Source organism: Perognathus longimembris, chromosome 19 (assembly GCF_023159225.1).
Source record: "Perognathus longimembris pacificus isolate PPM17 chromosome 19, ASM2315922v1, whole genome shotgun sequence".
NCBI lineage: Eukaryota > Metazoa > Chordata > Mammalia > Rodentia > Heteromyidae > Perognathus > Perognathus longimembris.
Genome location: NC_063179.1, coordinates 18,609,457 through 18,631,654, shown reverse-complemented (window position 1 = coordinate 18,631,654; position 22,198 = coordinate 18,609,457). Strand labels below are relative to the sequence as shown.

At 37.8% G+C, this 22,198-nt stretch overlaps 1 protein-coding gene across 1 annotated transcript; it reads right to left on the bottom strand.

The window, feature by feature from the left end:
* Positions 1-3,222: 3,222 nt before the first annotated feature.
* On the bottom strand, positions 3,223-22,141 carry Tars1 (threonyl-tRNA synthetase 1). Its single transcript, XM_048368175.1, has 19 exons — positions 21,991-22,141; positions 19,248-19,328; positions 17,640-17,830; positions 16,174-16,297; positions 15,459-15,580; positions 14,758-14,875; positions 14,267-14,331; positions 14,103-14,181; positions 13,035-13,181; positions 11,962-12,060; positions 10,615-10,781; positions 9,172-9,334; positions 8,931-9,068; positions 8,513-8,590; positions 8,249-8,349; positions 8,062-8,166; positions 5,765-5,837; positions 4,271-4,385; positions 3,223-3,714 (listed from the first exon to the last, which is right to left on the bottom strand). The coding sequence occupies exons 1-19, from the start codon at positions 22,045-22,047 to the stop codon at positions 3,566-3,568; spliced, it is 2,172 nt and encodes a 723-aa protein (XP_048224132.1). The 5' UTR covers positions 22,048-22,141; the 3' UTR covers positions 3,223-3,565.
* Between the last annotated feature and the right edge of the window lie 57 nt (positions 22,142-22,198).

The window sequence follows — 22,198 nt, the reverse complement described above, 5'->3', positions numbered from 1 at the left end:
AAAGCCCTTATATCCTCATGTATCTCCTTTCATAGATCCATCCTTATTTATATAGTTCCCTGAGACAAGGAAATAGAAAAATATTAAAATAAACTTTCAGAGTGGCCACCACAAATGACCACATGTAACTCATACTGGACGTTAGGCTGGGAGCAGTGGCTCACTCTGTACTCCCAGGTAGTCAAAAAACAAGAGATGAGGAAGATAGTCATTTGAGGCCAGTCTAGACAAACAAGTTATTAGGACCTTCTACTCAACCAACAAGCCCATCAGGATGGCTCACACCTAGGCATAAGGAGAGCAGAAGAAGGAAGACTACCGTTCAGGCTGATAAGACGCAAAATCGTGACTCCATCAAAAAAATAATTGAGCAATTTTTGCTCAATTGTGGGTTTTGCTCAAATGGCCTTGTGCTTGGCTAGCAAGTGTGAGGCCCCGAGTTCAAACTCTAGTACCATTAAAAAAAACGAGGGGGCTGGGAATATGGCCTAGTGGCAAGAGTGCTTGCCTCATATACATGAGGCCCTGGGTTCAATTCCTCAACACCACATATACAGAAAATGGCCAGAAGTGGCGCTGTGGCTCAAGTGGCAGAGTGCTAGTCTTGAGCAAAAAAGAAGCCAGGGACAGTGCTCAGGCCCTGAGTTCACGGCCTAGGACTGGCTAAAAAAAAAAAAAGAGGCATACATATGATCAACTACTGCTGCTACATTCCATTGCCTTTCCCTACCAAAGAGATAACTCAAGAAGACATTTCCCTAAGAGTTTATTTAGCAACAGTGGGAACCTCATTCTGACAATTTTTAAAGCTAATTTTCTTAAATACTGGGAACACACTTGGAGTGCACCTCGCCAGAAACAGAAAGATGCCTTTTGAAGTTCAATCTAACACTCAGTTTAACTGATGTGCACCTCGCCAGAAACAGAAAGATGCCTTTTGAAGTTCAATCTAACAGTTTAACTGATTTACCTCAACTTTGTCTGGGGCCTGTATCCATCTGGATAAGGAGCGCAAGCCTGCCCTCTGCTGTCTAAAGGGAAAATAACCTTTAATTTTTCACGGCTGTGGAAGTGCATAGGTTGTTTCCCAGATTAAATCCCTGGTAGTATCAGCCAGAGGACAACATCTGGAAATCCATAGTGCACTCTGATACTGAAAACTGCTAAGAATTCATATAGACTTTGATAGCCAGATCTACCTAAGTTTCTCTCAGACTGATGTCTCTGGGGGCCACTGAAACCACTTATCTTCCTATCTCCAAGAGTATGATGTCACTTCACACAGATACCAGGAATATGACCCAATTTCCCCTCATCCATTCGCCCTCTTCTCCTTTCCTTAGTCATGGGTATTACCCTGGCTACTCTTCCCCATCAATTTCCCCCCTCTTCGTCCTAACTTGTCACCTCTCCTTTGGCCACTTCAATATCAGTCCATTCTTTTTCTTCCCAGTCCTTCTTCAGTGATCCTGCAGATTCTGTGAGCTTCCATTGCACCCAACGCCTATGCCTGCATTGATGTCTCAGAACCCTAAGCACTTATTTCCTCTCTCTTGCTGGATGACCCTAGGAACAGGAATCGTGTCTACCTTATTCATAATCAACGTCATAAAAATGGCCAAAGGCTACACAGACCATAAACACTCTTTTTGGTTTGATGGAAACTAAAGTCAGAACATCAAGGGACACAGAACCTGATAGAATTGAAAATACATTGAGGTTTTTAGGTTGAAAGGTCACAGAAATTAGGGAGATGCTGAAATAACAGTGATAGCTGTTGAAGCAAGATACTGAAACAGATGAACATAACATCATTTTTCTTACGTGACACATGAAACTTATTCATCTCACACTTCAATGAATCCTCTACAAGTCCTTAGCATAATCACAAACCCTATTCGCAAAAGTGCCTGAGGCCCAAAGGCTGGAGGAACCAATTGCTTGGTTCAACTGCTGTCCTAAGTCCCCACTACAGTGTACTTTGGCTTTTGTTCTAATAAATCTCACCTTTGCATTTACATTGGTTCTAATCTTACTCTGTCAATACTCCTCTGTGGTGTATCCTTGAATTCTTCAGGAAGGCCAACAACCTGTCATTCAACTCTGCTGACAAGGATAAACTCAGGGTGGGGGTCATGAATTGGAAGTGGTTCTAATTTGTACAGCTCTTTTATACAGAGCGTTATTTTGTAGGAGAGGCTGAGGATGCAGCTTCATGGGAAAGTGCTGGAGGTTCAGTTCGAGCCTCAACAAATACAAAATAGATTCTACAGTATTAATTTTTAGTACTGAAAAAAATCCAAACTATTTTGGAGAAATAAAAGCCAATAGACTTTCAAAGAGGTGTATCTGTGGTATCAGAATGCAAAGTCTGATTTGTAAAAATTAGTTACAAACCTATCCAAAGCTTGAGGCACTCAGAAGGCTTATGAGGTGTCAAACAAACCCAAAACAAAACCCTTCTGATTAAAGATCTTATCTCCTTTATTAAATAAGAGTAAGGACTAACCTATGCAAATTAGCTCTTTGAAATGACCCTGGCAATTAATTAAGTTATTCAGGATTGTAGAACTGACCATGTTGTCTTTTAAACTTAATTATAATAAAAAGGAGTGTGTATATGTGTGTGTGTGTGTGTGTGTGTGTGTATGTCTTCATAAGGAATTTTTACTTTGTGATGTTCTCTCAATCACCATATATTGGTAGAAAAATTTGAAAATTATCCTTTATGAAGGAATAGAAAACCTGAATAACAAGACAGTCCATGGCTTAGCATAGTCTATAATAAACTTTGTGTGTGTGTATGTACTAAGGTTTGAACTCAGGCTCTTACTTGGCTTTCTTGTTCTACTGCTTGAGCCACACTTCCAGCTCAGCGTTTTAATGGATAATTGGAGATGGAGTCTCACAGACTTTTCTGTCCAGCCTGGCTTCAAACTGCAATCCCGAAGTCTCAAGAGCCTGTCAAACAGGTATTTCTTTGAAGACAGGTTCTTTGTCTTAAAATTTTGTACAAATCTACTGTATGAGACTCATGGTTGTTTTAAAAGATATCCATTCAAAAAGAAGCAAAAGTGACACTGTGAAACAAGAAGTTACTCCTCAAACGAGTAAGCCACATCCCAGTTTGGAAGGCAGATCTGCCCCTCTACTGCTCTGTATCATTTTGTAAAACTCTGAAGACAAATAGAGTGACACAATTTGACCCTGAAGCATGTGTAATCATACTAATAAAAGTTTTTATTTTACATCATAATCCAGTTCTAGATGTTCTTAATCAAATTCAAATTATCTTATTTTTGAATTGATTACATTTAGACAAGTCTTCCTACATGACAGTACATCATTCCTCCTGTTTTATTTCTGTTTTTCTGCCATTTAATGAATAGAACAGTTTTAATGGGTTTCAAAGCCTCACACACTGTCTAAAACCTGAGTAAGAGAAGATTGAGCTTCCAGTCATCTGCGCATATTCCCCTCATAGCCCAACTGGGATGCTGCTCTCCAAAGTAGCAAGTGAAAGTTCTGGAAGCACCACTCATCTTAATCTGGACAGAGTTCTCTGTTAAAATTCTTCTTCAGCCTGTTTGCTTCGGGACTGCTTCAGCTGCTGTAGCCGCTCAATGGTTTCAGAAACAGTACGCTCCCCGTGGACCTTATTGTCTCTGGTACGGATATTAACGGTGCCACTGCTTTTCTCTTTTTCACCAACAACTAAATGGAAGATATATAGCTTTATGAGACTTAGCCTAGTCATGGAAAAACCCCCAGTGATCATCTGCACAGAAACGACTCTAAGGCACCCCAAAACTATCTTGCACCTTCAGATACATAAAAATGTACAAGTGTCTGTGTAAAGCTAGGCAAATGTCTTAACAGTTTGATTCATTAAGAAAAATTAAATAACAAAATACAGTACATACAACTTCTAGACTGAGTCACTTAATGTCAGCAACTTAATAAATACTTATTGCAACACGGTATGGAGACTTTTAGGTAATTCTTTAAATACTTTTGTCTATACACAAGTTTTCCTTTGTTACTACTGATTGAAAAATGAGTCACGTAAGAATCAGGATCAGAAGGAATTCAGCATGGACGAGGCCAAGTTTAAAAAAGAAAAAAAACCCAGAAGCAAATACATTCTCAACCACATTTCACTTAAGCCCAATTCTCAACTGCCAGCTTTCTTTCCTTCTTTCTTCCTTCCTTCCTTCCTCCCTCCTTTCCTTCCTCTCTACCTCCCTCCCTCCCTCCCTCCCTCCCTTACCTAGGATGAAGTTATACTGTGCTAACTGTGCGTTTCTGATTTTCTTGTTCAATGTACAGCCTGGATCCAGATCAACGTCTGCCATGAATTTAGCATCGTGGAATTGTTGCCTTACCTATTAAACAGACACAGAATACAGAATTATCAGAGTTATAACCAGAATTAGTCTTAAGTGATAATATTTAACACAGCATAAGAATAATCATGGAGCCAGGTGCTGGTAGCTCACGCCTGGGGTCTTAGCCACTCAGGAGGCTGAGAATTAAGGATTGTGGTTCAAAGCTAGCCTAGGCAGGAAAGTCCATGAGATTCTTATCTCCAATTAACCACCACAAAACCAGATGTGGTGCTATGGCTCAAAGTGGTAGAGCTCAAGCCTTGAACAAAAGAGCTCAGAGATAGTGCCTAGGCCCTGAGTTTAAGTCCCATGACCAATAACAACAACAAAAGAATAATCATGCAAACACCTAAAAAATGAATACTGGAAGATGTACTGGAACACATAAAATTCTGAACTGGGTCAACATTTAAAAAATCAAAACTGCAGACCTAGTATGTGGCCCAAGCAGTATTGTATCAGCCTGATAAAAGCAAGGCAATAGAGCTCAGTAGGAGAATACTTGACCAGAGTCAAACAAGAAAACGTATTTTGCTCTTAAGCTGATGTTTTAGGAAATCCTTAAAAGCAGAACTAAGACAATGAAATGTAATAAGGTGTCTTAGAACATAAATCACAAAGAGAAAAAACACTTTTGAAATTACATCTCAAGTTCCCAACATGGCTGCTGGGAATAAACTATTTATCAGCCCCCACATAAAATTACCACTTTCAGTAAAAGGAATAATAGAACTGAATGGCTTGGTTACCAGCTACTTTAACATTCATTTATTTCTTAGAGCACATATGATCTGAGTACAATTTATTTTGATTATCTGGAATGGTGTTATATTGATGTTATAATCTTATTCACTTATCAACTTTAATGCTTTAATTTGGACTTATCACTAAAGCAGAATAAAATGTCCTACATTAAAAAGTAGGATTGGTTGTTTGTATATTAGTAAGTTACAGATCTTACAGTAGAAAGAACAATAACTAAAAAATTACATTAAAAACAAAACAACATTGCAGCCTAAGCTGTCTTTGTATATGAATTGTCAAATAATAGTATTATTTGTTGTTGTTTACAATAGTTGTTCTTTACAATACTAAATACTAAAACACATGTTTATAAAATGCTATGCGAGTATGTCTTCTGATTGTGGAAACAGGAAGGAAGAAAAGCACCGAAGAGGTCACTGAATCTATGCAGGGTTATTACAGGCGGAAGCCAGAATAGATTGCAATGCCAAAGGGTGCAATGTGTGCAACTGCAGATACTTGGGGCTGAGGCAAGAGCTAAGTCTGCCTGAGCAACATAGCAAGACCTCCATCTCAAAACAAAACAAAACCCACACAGTGTTCAATTTTCTGAAGTAACAATTAAGGATTACCTGTTGGGCATATTCATCACATGTTGGTCCCACTGGAACTACCATTACCTGACGAGGAGACAGCCAGAAAGGCCTGGAGAAAGTAAAGACAAGTAAAAAGAATGCAGGTTTGGGTATATTCGATGAACAATGACACACTTCTTAGTTTATGTTTTGAATCTTTACCTATAACATGTAAAAGCTACTTTCAAACCTTTGTAACTTGGAATTGGGTACAGATGGTTTATGCCTATAATCCTACCTTCTCAGGAGGCTGAGAGCCAGGAGGATTAAGGATCAAGGAAAACCTGGACAGAAAAGTCCTGGACTTCACTGTCAAAATAACCACCAAAAAAATTAAAAAATAGGATGGAGGCATAGCTCAAGAGAAAGAGTGAAAAGTAAACATGCAAAATAAGCAAATGAGAGGCCCTGAGTTCAAGCCTCAGTGCTAGCAAAAATAAAGCAAAGCAAAATAAAGCCATTACAGATTAAGGAAAGGAGACTAACAAGAAGAAAACCAACCCTACGTAAGGAAAATCTGTAAATAAGATCTATGCTGCTAAGCAGAAAAGCAAAGTAATTTCATGTCAGTGACTAGGGCTCATACTTCAGCACATTACAGAGTAAAAAAACAAGTATTACTAAGAGTAGCAAACTAATTGCTAAATAACTGTACATAGTGATTTAAGTGTATATTTTGGATGTACACAGTGGCTCACACCTATAATCCTGGCTAGTGAAGAGATGAAGAATGAGAAGACAATAGTTAGAGGTCAGCCTGAGGAAAAAAAATCCTCTAGATTCTATCTCAAGCAATCGCTGAGTGCGCCTGTCACACCATCTAGGTAGAAAGCATAAAGAGGATTTGGGTCCAGGTCAGCCTCAGCAAAAAGCAAGACTTAGCTCAAAAATAACCAGAGCAAACAAGATAAGAGACACAACTCAGTGGCATAGGCCTGCCTAGCAATTACAAAGACCTGAGTTCAAAAATAAAAGATAATTACTTAGTCTTCTTGAGGAACAACACAGATGGTGCCTTCATATTCAAGATTCTTTCTGCAGTATTTAGAAAATTCTAACATAATATATGTTGATTGTGGCACTTGAAAAACGATGACTTTTTTTTCTTAAATATAGTTTATTATTATTAAGGTATTGTACAGAAGGGTTACCATTTCTTAAGTCAGGTAATGAGTATATTTCTATTTGGACAATGTCACCCCTTCCTTTGCTTTCCCTCACTTCCCATCTCCCACAATAAATTTATTATTGAGAGTTTATTATTTATTAACTTGCTATGTCATGTCTACAGTCAGTGTTGTTCATCACTTTTAAAAAAGCTTCTTTAATCCTCTTTTTGGAGCATTACCCTATGGATGGTGCAAAACTTTATCCAATTTTTCTCCCATTAACCCTCTATTTTTGTTGTAAATAGAAGGCTGGAGTAGGTACTTTCTATGGTAATTGTGGGATATACCCAGTCTATTACAGGTCTGGCAGATTAGATCAGAAATCTCCCACTTCTCTAAATGCCTAGTAGACAAAAGTTTGACTTGTTTTGTGAATGTAAACTAAAAAGATTCCCTTATCTCACTGACAAGTATGAAAGGCTTCCCTTAATAATTGAGCTAAATAAAGAAATAATACTGAAATAATAACAATGTAAAAGAGTGAGTCAACACACACTTTTTTAAAGTTTCAAATGCACTGAATTTGTACTGCATTCTCCAACTGGCTGTTTGACAACCCAGTACTGCATTGTACACCAAATGAAGCTATTTAAAAGATGCTGATCAATTTTGATGTATTTAATTTTATTTTTCTGAGCTTGGTGTCTAAAAGATGTAGATGTATTAGCTTATTTTGATCAGCAAAGCTGAAAAAAGCCAAAAAGGACCTGCTCATTTACTCAAGCAGAACCGCTAAAAGCCATACAACCCAAAACAAAGTTAACATGCTGAAAATGCAATAAAAAACAAATTACCCACCTCTTTCAGAAGTGCTCATTAGAATATATGAATATTCAAACAAATCAAGTTTTAAAATGAAAATTACAGAGCAATAACAAATATTCTCTCTCTTTCTTTGTGTGTATTTGGGGAGTGATGTTGAAATCCAGGGCCCAAAGAATATTCTTAACGCTAAAAGGTTTGGCTTTAGATTATAATTCCTTACTTTCTAATGAAGACTTATCTTTAATTAGAACTAATCCATCAGAATCACTCCCAGTTTCATAAGTATAAAGGAAAGGAGATTTTCTTCTAGCCAATGCACAAAGCAATCAGACAAAAATAAATAAGTAAAATAAAAATTACCATTTTCCCCCATAGTTTTCAGTAAGGATAGCAATCATTCTTTCCACGGACCCCAAGATGGCTCGATGAACAATCACTGGCCTTGTCTTGTCATCACCATCATGGCTATGAAAAAGAAGAATTTGTTTTAGACATTTTCCCTCACATACCCTTGGAAAAATATGCAGAGAAAACAGCAGATACTAACCTTACATAAGTAAGATTAAACCGAATGGGCAACTGAAAGTCCAGCTGGATGGTTGCACACTGGTGGTAGCGTCCGATCGCATCCTTTATCTGTATGTCAATCTACAAGGCAAAGATGCTGTTACCATACAACGCTGTCAATATCAATGCTGAGCTCAGTGGCTGGATCGGTGCTGATTTTCCTTCTTTTTTCAATTTACTGTAGTGAAATCTTTCATCAGCAACAAAGAAAAAGCATCTTACTCCCATAAACTTTGCTACTCACCTTTGGGCCATAGAAAGCACCATCGCCAGGATTTAACTCCCACTTTTCACCAAATTCATTCAAACTGTTTTCAAGTTGCTAAGGATAAGACAAAATGATTAGTGTTCATTCATCTGCAACTTTTCTTTTTATTTCAGAATAAAAATATCATAAGTTCTTTCATGAACCACTATTCTCTGCTTTAGCATTTTGTACACCAAACTATACACTCAAGTCTCCTTTAAAGCTTACAGCTTAATAGCTAGGGAAAAAAAAAAACCATTAATAAACTCAACCAATTTATAATATTTTAAATCAGACTGAAAAAATTTAGCTAACTCCAACAGAGAAGCGATTTCCAATTTTTCTTTGCTTTTACCCATCTTGAAACTTTAGAACAGCCCATTTCAGTCAAAGCACATTAAAATCCACCACTTACTTTCTCAGCTTGATTCCATACTTTAATATCTCCAAGGAATTTTTCTGGGCGAGTGGAAAGGTTGAGTTTGAAGGAAAATCCAAACACATTATATACTGTACGTAGAAAATCCAAGCAACCTTTTATTTCATCTTCAATCTTTAAATAAATTTAAAAAAAAATATATATATATATAGTGACTACTTATCCTTTGTTTCCTTGACACTTCTTCCAAAATACTGTATTCCACAGGTACTCCTACCTGCTCCATGGCACAGAATATGTGTGCATCGTCCTGCTGGAACCTCCGTACCCGGGTGAGTCCTGTAAGTGCCCCTGACAGCTCATTTCGATGAAGGACCCCAAAGTCAGCTACTCGCAGAGGCAACTCACGCCAGGATCGTGGCCGATGATCAAACATCAGGCTGGAAAACAGCAAAAAACCAAATCAACTGACATATGATTTCACCAGAATGCAAGGGGTACAGCCCTGAAGTATTTCACATACATGAGGCCTTGTATTCAATGCCTAGCTCTTATCCTTGTTCTCCCCCTTGGGGGAAAAAAAAATTTTTTTAAACCCTAAATGAACCCCACTACATTGGTGGTGGGAGTGTAAACTTGTTCAACCGCTCTGCAGTGTGGTGGTTCCTCAGAAGTCTAAACATAGAGCTCCCCTACGACCCAGCAGTCCCACTTTTGGGCATCTACCTAAAAGATTACAAGCAAGACCACACTAAAGCCACCAGCACAACAATGTTCGTCGCAGCACAATCTGTCATAGCCAAAATAAGAAACCAACTCAGATGCCCCTCAGTCTATGAGTGGATAAAGAAAATGTGGTACATATACACGATGGAATTCTATGCAAATACTATAATAACAAGGAAAGCAATGTTCTGTTTTCTTGTCAGGCAGAAAAGAGCTTGAGCTGCCATTAGTAGTAGATGTTTCTGGGAAAACTAAGTATGCACTGGGTTAGCTCTCTAATATCTAGAACTCAGTCTTCAATGAGTTTCTTACTCCTCTGCCCCACAAACCCTGCCTATCAGGGGCTGTGGACACCAAGCTACCAAATCCACAGCTCTTCCAAGTCTTCCCAAAGATTGCTCTTCATCTGTCAAAGACAATAGGTGCTCAAGGCAAGGAAGATTTTTCAAGGGTATTAATTCATTATCAGTAGGCTTTGATAAAGCACCTTTTTTAAAGGGAAAATAAAGAAGGAAAATCTTGCTCACTCCATACTCATTCTCCTGTTTTTATATCCTGCCTTGTTCACTGTCACAGGCTCAGTTCTACTCGCAGATCTAACAGAGCATAAAAGTTGTAACAGCATGACAATAATCATTTAACAATAATTCTGATGACAGAATCTACTAACATTTCTTTCAAAGGAGATAAAGTGCGCTGGGAATATGGCCTAGTGGTAGAGTGCTCGCCTTGTGTACATGAAGCCCTGGGTTCAATTCCTCAGCACCACATATATAGAAAAAGCCAGAAGGGAAGCTGTGGCTCAAGTGGCAGAGTGCTAGCCTTGAGCAAAAAGAAGCCAGGGATAGTGCTCAGGCCCTGAGTCCAAGGCCTGGGACTTGCAAAAAAAAAAAAAAAGGAAGAAAGAAAGAAAGAAGGAAAGAAAAAGGAGGCAATTATTTTACAACTAATTATAACACATGAAAATCTTCAGAAGAAATGCAAAGGTGAATACCAGTGTCCCGGACAATTCATGGGCTTAAGAGCAAACAGCTCCTTCTCCACCTCAAAAGAGAACATGTTCTCACTGTAGTGCTGCCAGTGGCCCGAGGTCATCCAGAGGCGGCTGTTGTAGATATTTGGGGTGACCACCTCCTGGAATCCTCTTTTTCGGTATTCACTCTGTGAGAGAACACACAGGACACTTGAAGGCAAATTAACGCTCACATTTCTAAAGGAATAAAAATTCAAAGGGAAATTGTATATTACCTAATAAAATTCAAGACACACATATATCAGGACCCAGAAAGTCCACTGCAGGTGTTTATCAAAGAGGAAACGCTTACACAGGTTACAGGAGGTTAATGGAAAGTATGCTATGGCAACAAAGCTAGAAATACAGGAAAATTGTAATTTAAATCACTGCACAGCAATAAAACAAGCACATTGTGGTAGGTATATAACAGAATACTATGTAACTAGTGAAAATAGAGTTTTATGTATCTAAAAAAAAAAATTGGGCTGGGAATATGGCCTAGTGGTAGAGTGCTTGCCTTGCATGCCCGAAGCCCTGGGTTCGATTCCTCAGCACCACATATATAGAAAAAGTGAAAAGTGGCGCTTTGGCTCAAGTGGTAGAGTGCTAGCCTTGAGCGAAAAGAAGCCAGGGACAGTGCTCAGGCCCCAAGTTCAAGCCCCAGGACTGGAAAAAACATCAAAAGTAATAGAAATACATTTGAAACAAACATAATTTGAAGCTATGTATGTACAGTGTAAATATAAATAACCTGACACAGGATCCATATCAACTTCTGAATAGTATTTACTTTTAGAATGGGAGGAAATGGATCAAAAAGGAAGTCCTCAAGGAGTTGTTGTTTTATTAAGCCATTTGTATACTTTTGTTTTACAACTTAAATAAAAACTCTGGAGCAAATATAGAAGGACTAAATATATGTTAAATTTGGGTACACCAACTATTGCTTTTACTGATCTCTATAAATTTATGCTTGAAATATTTCATAATTAAAAAAATAAAAGCAATGTATAGAATCTTTTTTAAAAAATAAAGTACAGATGAATGGCTAATGAGGCACAAAGCTCCTATGTAAAGGGCTACTGGTCTGATTTCAAGCTCACCAGCTTTTTCTGGTATATACTTTCATGTATCTAGACAAAACCAATACTAGAAACAAAGAATCTTTAAGCATTTTGAGACCCCGAAACTTACACTATTGTGTAAAGTCATTTTCTATATATCTTCTCAAATACAGATTATTCTTTGTTTTAGCAGACCTTACTTTAAAATCAACTTTTTAATCCTAAATCTTTAGAAGAAAGTAACAAACATGGTTTACTTTACCCTGATAAACTCCATAAGTGTATTATAAATGTAGGCTCCCTTTGGCAGGAAAAAGCAACTTCCAGGGCTGAGTTCATGGAAGAAATACAGTTCTTGGTCCTGGATAAAAAAGCAAGAGATTGTTGATACATGTATTATAAGTAAACTACTTCTGTGATATTCTATATTTACATTAATATCACTGTTAAATAAAACAAACCATGTCTGTGGTTATAGTGGATAATTTAATGGAAGAGAATTATAACCAATTTACAACCTAGCACAAATCTGATTTTGGTCTGTCAAAGCCTTTCGTCTAGTCAAGGTTCTCAGCAGTGACATGGAAAAAGGAAGAGTGGCTTGATTCTACAGTTCGCAGGTGGTTTTTATTTTGCAGGATTATGAATTAAACTCAGGACTTCCTGCTTGCTAGAATGTTCCACCACTTGAGCCATAGTCCTAGTCCTTTTATGTTTTTCATAAATTTTTCTCCCTCTCTCCCTTCCTTCCTCTTTGTTTTTACATGAGGAGGCAAGAAGATAGGAAAAATAAAAACAATATTGAAAACAGGACAGTGGAAAATGAAATATACTCAAGCATGGTGATAAAAAGTACTTTTTTTTATCTTCCCACTTCCTCCCCTCAAATACTAACTGCGTATGGCCCTTGGAGAGGTTCAACAATCGTGGACCAGTCGGCTTCCTCCCTGATATAATTTATTTCAGGTAATCAAAGGGGAAGGCCAGTGGATGCTGGGACTCAGTTTCCCCATCTTTATGAGTCTTGAGATGCTTTCCCAGGTCAAGGATCCATGTGAACTTTTGTATGAAATGAAACTATATAACTGTAGGTTACCAACATTGTTCTCAATAAAAGTAGTAATTACACCATTTTAATTATCTTTAATTAACATTACCAAGTAACTTTTGTGCATACTCTAGAAGCTAATGTGGTCAATCAAACAGTACTTGCAATTAATACAGAACATAGTATCAGACACTTAAAATCTAATCACTTCTTCAAAATAAAATTCCTAGTACTCTGTTCAGTTTGAACTGAAGAACTCAACTGGGACATACTTCTCTTTAACATACCCTCCCAATTTTCCTGTGATCTCGGTTTTTAGCTTCTTCTTGGAACTTCTCCCACTCTTTCAACATTTTAGGATCAGGGAATGAAATGCCGTAAATTCTTTGGAGACTCTCCATATCAGCTTTGCCTTCCCAGTATGTAGAAGAATTCTGAAACCAGGAATCAACAATGACAAAAGATTGACATTTGTAAACATTTCCCTTATTGTAAGAGTTGGATGCTACTTCTCATAATCACCTTACAAATCCAATTTATACTAATGCTTTTGATTAAAAAAAGAGAGAGACCACCTCGTAAATGTCTCCCGTGGCTTTGAGATCCATCATTAAATAGTTAAGACTCATTCCACAGCACAAAGCTGGCTGTTTGCCTCCTTCAAAAATGCCCCCTCACCATTCGATACTCACTCAAACTACAATTCTACCAGTACTTCTCGGACTGCTAAGGTACTTATAACAACTAGGCAAGTGGTACTGTGGCTCAATTGGTAGAGTGCTAGCCTTCAGCACAGAGAGGCTCAGGGACAGGGCCCAGACCCTGAGGTCAAGCCCCACAACTAACAGAAGACAAAACACACACACACACACACACACACACACACACACACACACACACACACAACTAAGCACAAATGTAAAGGAACCAAGAAAAATGAAAAAACTTCCAAGTAATTCAAATTATCCTCATGATTTAAAGTACACTCTACACTAAGTAGTATCTGCATAACAGCAAGTTGTATTGAGAAGAACTAAAGTAAATTTTAAGTTTAATAAACAAAGGACAAGAACATACTCCTACAATTAGTCTCATAGCTTTTTGAGCCATGGTAGCCCATACCTGCACAATTCTGAGTCTCCAAAACCACTACCCGGTATGCTGGCCCTGGTACTTATAAGACTGAGGATAAACACATGGCCCAGGCAGTAGAGTGATTAAAAGAATAATCATTCTTATACATACAAGAAAAAATGGCCAAAAGGAGAAAACAAATGTAGCTAGTATAGATGTATGCTTACAATATCTACAGTAGATAAAATCTACTTAAGTCTTCAAAGTTTTCCATTTCTTACCTTGTGTATTTTTAAAGTCTTAATTTTGCCAGTGTGTCTAACGTGAGGACCTCGACAGAGATCTATCAAAGGGCCACACCTACAGACAAAAATTAAAGGATTTCATCAAAGGCAAACTGGCATACACATAGCTGTATTAAATGGTATGTGGGTGATATTCTCACCTGTAGACTGTTGTGGTTGGAGTATTTACTTTTTCATTCAATATGCGGCATTTGAACTTGTTGTACTAAAAAACAAGAGAATGAAAGATTTCAAAATCCCCCTTTACTTCTAATAGTTAAAATATAAATCAAAGGACATCTTATGAAAGCACTCTATGAATAAATATGCCAATATTTTTTATTTTAAAGCATTATTTTTTTCTAAAGCACTTCAACTTGGTACAACACTTAATTTCAGTGTAATTAGAACTGAAATAAAGTGAAGGTAATAGGTTAAAGTTCAATAAAGATGAGAAACTGGTAAGAATACAATCAAGAATTGCATCTTACAAAATTAAGTAAATGGAGGGAAGGGGTATATTGGGAGGGATGGGTGAGAATGTTGAAGGGGTGACATTGGTAAAGATGCACTGTACTCATAAACTACTTTATTAAATGACAACTTCTTTGTATAACTAAAGACAGTAATAAAAATGATTTTAAAACTTCACCTTAAACATTTCTAGTAAAGTTTCTTTCTTGACTTCCAATCTTTCAAAAGCTTGTTTATCTTTTATTATTTTCTTACATAAAGTCTCCAAAGAAGAGAAATCATTGCTGGACACACCCCTGAAAAGAGAATATAACCTTCTATATGACTCTTGAATCATATCTTTGCTTAGATATGTTTTAATATTAAATAATAAACCAGAACCACTGTTATAGATTAGAATTTTATACTGAACATTTTGACAACTTCTTTTTGGCAGTTCTGAGGTTTGAACACAGGCTTGTGCTTGCCAGGCAGGTGCTCTACCACATGAGTCATACCCCGAGGCCTTTGGTTGCTTTTATTTTTCAAATAGCCTTGGCTGACTTGGATCCCCAAACTCAAGCCATTATGCCTAACTTCAAAAACTATTTTTATATTTTCAGTGACTTCTCCCTTGGCCATCCAACTCCCCCACCAGGTCTGAATCACAAGGGATCAGCAGTTTCATATTACTTATCAACATTTTACAGACCTCTACCTCCATGAATCAAGAACAGAGATCTCACAAAAGCCTCTACAAGTATAATATAGTACTTCAATGGGAATGATGGTGATTAGAAAGCAATGGGCATATCTTTCTTCCTTTACTGAGAAAGCCTTACAAATATATTACAGGCCTATAATCATTCAGGTTTTTCTTCATCCGGTTCTGTAACTTACCCTTCCTCAAGGTACATGTCATAATAAAATCCATTTTCTATTGGTGGGCCATAGCATAAACATCCACCATAAACTCTTTCCATGGCTTCACCCATTATGTGAGCACTGGAGTGCCAATACACCTGAAAATGTAAAATAAAAATAAAAATAAAAAGGAATGGCTCCAGTACTAATACACTGCAGTACTAGTTCACTCCAGTACTAGTACGGAATAATAATAATAATAATAAAAAGAATTACACCTCTTTTTTATATTATTGGCCTAAAACAACTTTACTCCACAACACTAGTTCACTCCAGTACTAGTATGGAATAATAATAATAATAAAAAAAGAATTACACCTCTTTTTTATATTATTGGCCTAAAACAACTTTACTCCACAACACAATGATAAAACACAATGACAAACATATGGACTCTGAAATAAAATGGCAGTATTTGGCTTTTAGGTGCAAATGGCAGTACTTAGCTTTTAGACAGTCAGTCATTCAAATGAATTAAGAGAATATACTTAAAAGTCGTGTTTTCAGTATTCAATACCAAGATACCAAAGCAATATTTAGCCATTTGCATATGTAACATAGACTCCAGGATACACTTGAGAACCACTAACCCACATAACTAAGTCACTGAAACAAAATAGTGTTTATCTCCTTGTATAACATACGGTCAGATGTTCACCCTAAATTCAATGAATACCAAATAGAAACTCACTGCTTGAGCTTCCTCATGCTCAAATTTGAGAAGCTCCAAAGTACAGTCTTCCTCCAGAGGGCGGTCTAGGTCCCAAACAACTTTGTTCACTTTAGCAATAACAGTGTTGTCCGCCAGACCTTGACTGAAAAAATACACAGATAAATACAAATAAAAACACAAGACTCTATAAAAATAACCTGCACCTCACACAATATAAACTGAAGACAGAAAAACAAATGCTACATTCTATGTTAATATATAACAAATGTGTTTATATAGAACATCTATATTCTTCTGGCAGAAAAAAAACAAAAACACGACCAAACTGCAAGAAAATACACCAAAGAATACAACTGTATGATCCTGAAAATTTGGAACACTATGCTTCTTATTTAAGCAGACATGGCACCTTTGATATATAAATAATAACAAAACCTAGTGGTTTAACCATTTCATATTTCCAAATACATTTTTTATAAAGCCAAGCTATAGAAAAACACAAACAGGAAGATCGTGGTCTAGACCAGCTTGTTTTATTTTTGAAATAAAGTAAGACATTATCACACAAATAACCAGAACAAAAAGAGCCAGAGAGCTATGACTCAAGCTGTAGAGCACAACCTGCCCAGCCAGTTTAAACTCCAATATTACCCCCTCCACACACACAAGACACGTTCTCAAATGTGTTAAGACAACGTAAGAACTCTCATAGCACATACCATACTATTCCCAATAGCCTTGACCCTAGAAACATAAAATTGGTGAATATGTCCACTTTTACATATTTTAATACAGGTAAAACAGGTTGCAAAGTTCTATATAAACAACATTCTCTGTTACAAATTCTTCATACTTGTTTTTCTCCACTTAAAAATGTGATGGGACATTCTTAGATTTCACATTATATAAAAACAAGTGACAACTGACAACTGACTTAAGATACATTATCACTGGATAAACAGACCAATTGCTGTCCCCAATCAAACTAAGAAAGCTTCTGCTATACTATATAGCATTAATCAATCTTCAGTTAATAGAAAAAATTTCTTCCTACCCCAGTAAGGCTTAAGATTCTGTACAGCAGTTCTTTGGATTTTTAGGAATTTTTTTTTCATATGCCATATTGAACTTAATACATGAGAAAGACCTACCTTCAGCTTTAACTTCAAAAGCGATGCAGTTACCGTTTATGTAAAAACTGGTGAAACATGTATTGGGCTCTGTGACATTTATGATAATAGAAGATGACTAATAATATAAATTCCTTCATAAGACAGAACTAAATGCCTTCAGAAAGTACATTTGAGTCTTGGCTATAAACTGCAACATCACTTTTGATTTTTTAAAATCTCAAGGTAAATTTAACACTTTAAAATATTAAACAATACTAACATAAAAACTTTCTGTGTAAAATCTAGCAAGATAGTTTAAAAAGTTTAGTCTTGTTAAAAACAACAGAAGGTTGAGACAGGTGTAGGTCATACCTAATTCCACAAGCAACTTGATATGGAGTAGTTTTCCAGGATTCTGCATCAACTTGTTTACCATCGGGAAGAGTGACCTTGATAGGCTTGCTATCTTTTTCTGCCTTTTCTGCAAGAATGGAATCATGCTCAGCTTTCAGTTTATTATACATCTCAAGACGTGTGTTAATATATTCAGGCCAAGGATTCAACTGTAAGACAACATAGACAAGAAATTATCAGTGAATACTTATTTTCCTTTTAGAAAAGGGAAAAATAAAAATAAAAATAGTCGACTCAAAACCCACATTTAAGCCAGGCAATGGAGGCTCATGCCTACAATCCTAGCTACTTAAGAGGCTGAGATATGAGAACTAAGTTTGACAAACAGCCCAAACAGACTAGTTGAAGGACTCTTTATCTTCAATATACCTGCGAGAAGCTGCAACTACAAGAATGGTTCAACTGGTAGAGTACCAGACATGAGCAGAAAAAAACAAAAGAGAGCTCCACCCTCAGAGTTCAAGTCCTAGTGAAGGAAGGAAGGAAGGAAAGAAGGAAGGAAGACAAACATTTTACTACTTTACTTGCAAATCTTAAGTCACAGCCTAGTATTTCTCCCACAATTACAGTCGAGTGTATACATTGAACTTAAATAGTCAGGCAGGGCTCTAAACCACACCATGCTTGGCCACTTACATTAAGTAAATGGAAACACTATAAAGTTAGTAGCTGCGGAATTTATAAGAAGTTCTTTAAAGTCAGTTTTATTGTTACTTTTTAAAAGAGTTTATTACTCTGTGCTTCTATATCCTGATAGTTTTCAAAAGAGTATTGTGGTAAACTAAAAAAAAAAAAAAGTAAACAGCTGTTCACAGCAGTTCAAGTTTGAAAATAAAATAGGAAGACAAATTTAACTGCCTCCTAAAGCAAAGCATACACAAACCAGGTAGATTCTGCATTGGATTTTGAACTGCTACTTCCTTTGAGGGAGGGCTCAGAAACTGAGAGCATTTTGTTTGAATTTGAGAGGTCTCAAGAGTTTCCTCATCTTTAAATAAGACCCCAGGGGCAGGTCCAAATATACAGAGTGAGGAGGAAGTCAAGGAATTGGCATCTGGGCTGGGATGTAACTCAGTGGCAAAGGATTTGCCCAGCAAGGGCAACGTCCTAGGTTTGCTCCCTAGTACAAAAAAGAAAGAAAAGGCAAAAAAGAAAAAAGAAAAGAAAAGAAACTGGCTTCTTTTTGTTTTCTGGTATACACAGCATAAGCGCAAACCCTGTTCCTATTCCCTGTGGTCTAATTTAATGAAATCATGGGAAAACTAGCATCTGAACAATTATCATAGTACTTTTTCTTTAGCCTGACTTCTTTGATTTCTATTATCTAATGCCACAGTCGGAACTTCTTACCCGCATACTGTCTTCTATTTGTTACAACAGATAATTATACATCTTTCTCTCCTCTGCAATTATCTTTTCCTAATTCTTCTCCTTTCGATTTCATGCCACCTTATATTACAAACCCCTGAAAACTATTAGTTCCTTACACACAGGAGAAGTCTAGAGCAGTTCCCCGTTCCCAGAAAATCTCTGAAAATGACAAGCCTTTATAACAGTAATGTTTACCTCCGCCCGGCCTCCATCTCCACACGATTCTTTGTTCTTCTTCTTGCCTCCTTCCTTTCGCTTCTCCTCACTGGCATCTGCCTAAAAAAGTTAAAGGGAAAAGAGGTTTTCATATTTTAATCTAATTTGATACCCTCTCACTATGATGACCTCAAGCATGTTTTAAGTACATTATTTTAGCATTTGTTTAAAAAAGAAAAAGGACAGGCTAGGGATATGGCCTAGTGGCAAGAACGCTTGTCTCGTATACATGAGGCCCTGGGTTCAATTCCCCAGCATCACATATATAGAAAATGGCCAGAAGTGGCACTGTGGCTCAAGTGGCAGAGTGCTAGCCTTGAGCAAAAAGAAGCCAGGGACAGTGCTCAGGCCCTGAGTCCAAGCCCCAGGACTGGCCAAAAAAAAAAAAAAAAAAAAAAAGGACAAGGGATTTTGAAAGACTGGATGGGTAATGTCACCACTGACAAAGGTACATTAACCATTCATAGAAAGGGTAAAGGGGATGGTTAGTTACCAATGTGCAATCCATTTTATTTCAATTTAACTATTCATTTATTTCATTTTACCTATCCCCCTGACTCTCACTAAGTTCAAACCCTAATACCACTTAAGTAAGTAGATAAATGAAAATATAATATTAAGGTAGGCATATTGGCTCATGACTACAACCCCGGCTCATGACTACAACCCCAGCTATTCAAGAGGCAGCAATCAGGAAGATCACAGTTCTAAGGTAGCCAGGCAAAAAGTTAGTGAGAGCCCATCTTAATCAAACAAGCCAGGGGTAGGGCACATGCCTGAGGTCCCAGCTCCTAGGGACATATATGTAGGAACATTGTGTCAGGAACTGGCCCTAGGCAAAAAGTATACTGAAAAAGCAACTTAAAACAAAAAGGGCTGAGAGTATGGCTCTAGTGATAGAGGACATAACTAGGGAGAACAAATTTTAAGTGAGAAACTTGGAGAACTGGACTATAAAGAGAATGTAGAAAACTATTTTCCTTAGGACAATAAAGTACTGAAAGAGAAGTACCAGCAGAATTTAATCTCAGAAAGTGACAGTGGAGAAAAGCCTGTAATGTGGTGAAATGTCTGTCCTTGGTTCATTCTGAGACCCATGATGGGAAGGAACCTTTGGAACACGGGCTACAGATTACTTTTGAGCAAAACATTTACTGCTCCTCTGCTATTTCCCATACCATGTGAATAACAGAACCCAGTTCATAACAACTGTTATGAAGACTAAAGGAGTTAACACATGAAATATATAGTATACCCTATGCACATACTCTATATATGATACTAGAGTCCCAGGCCTATAGTTAGCACTCAGTAAATACTAGCTATTGTATTGTCATTACTTAGGAGGTTGGGGTGCAGTTCAGTGCTAAAAGGAGAGAAATCATTTGCTTGCCATACATCATTTCAATTAATAATGACATAGAGAGGCATGAGGATACAGATCGGCTAGCTTGGCATTCTCCAGGCCATAGGTTTATTCCCAGCATGGGGGAAAAAAGTGAAATAAAAAAGGAAAAAAAATTTTTTTAAAGATAAAGAAAAATGAATGGGGGGCTGGGAATATGGCCTAGTGGCAAGAGGGCTTGCCTCATATACATGAAGCCCTAGGTTCAATTCTTCAGCACCACCTATATACAAAAAGCCAGAAGTGGCACTGTGGCTCAAAATGGCAGGGTGCTAGCCTTGAGCAAAAAGAGGTCAGGGACAATGCTCAGGCCCTGAGTTCAAGTCCCAGGACTGGCAAAAATAAAAAATAAAAAAATGAATGGGATCAAGGCATATTTACGGAAATGTGAAGCTGCTATGTTTTATTATGCAAAACAGACAAGTAAGTTATAAAACAGTAAAGGTACCACTTTAAATAAAAGACACACATATGAATAAAAACATTTACGGACACCCAATTATTTATCAACTTAAATTTAAATTTTAGAAGGTACATAAACATGCTCCCTGTTCAATTTCCTGGGGGGACAGCTCGGAATTGTGGCTTCTTAGCAACTTGTTCTTTCAGTTAGAGTAGAAGCTCCTTTTTCTTGGGCCCCCATTACTTGTCAACTGCACTATTCCAACATCAGCCTCCTTTGTGCGGCCTCAACTCCTTCCCATGAACCTTCTAACACAATGCAAGACTGGGTTATGCAAATACAATTCCCATATACCATTTTCTTGCTTAAAACCCCTCATGTGGCAAATGAACAATCCTTCTGGAGAAGTATCTCCTCTTTACAGGCACATTTCTTCTAATCTAGTGCCCAGACATAACTCACTACTTTTGTCTTTTCATTTTTTTTCCTTTCTCCATGAGCAATCCTCCTCTGCCAAGTCAAGAGTCCTGCAGTTAGTGACTCCTGCAAATCTTGAACACATGGCTGTTCTACTCTCTTATGCTAGGCTGTTCGCGGCCCTCAAGGCCAGGCATTCAGTCCGGCCACTTGGATCATCGAGTGCCGGGAAGACTGGATACCTAAAACACTTAGAGATTGTAAAAGAAACAACACACACACACACACACACACACACACACACACACCAAGCAAAAACAACAACAAACACCTCCAGTGTGAAAGTGACAACACAAAGAGAAAAGTGAAACACCCAGAAACACTAAATCTACTCCCACCCCAAGCCGCTTCCCCCCCTCCCTCAGCCGGGTGGGGATAGTTCAGGCACACAGAAGAACCCAGCCCAAGTTCCGTGCCCCACCAAGTTCCATGCTCACCCGCTTCTCCTCGCCTCCCATCTTCCCGGATGAGTTGCTGGCCTTCTCCTCAGACATTAAAGAACCCCCCAAAATAGGAACTCGACAAGGAGATAGTGCGCTTGCGCCACGTGGCCTGAAACAACCAGCTGATGCAATGTTGGGGCGTCCAAGCCCCGCCCCTCTGCAGCTGGCAGAACGGGCAGCCAATTGACAACGGGAGAAGGCG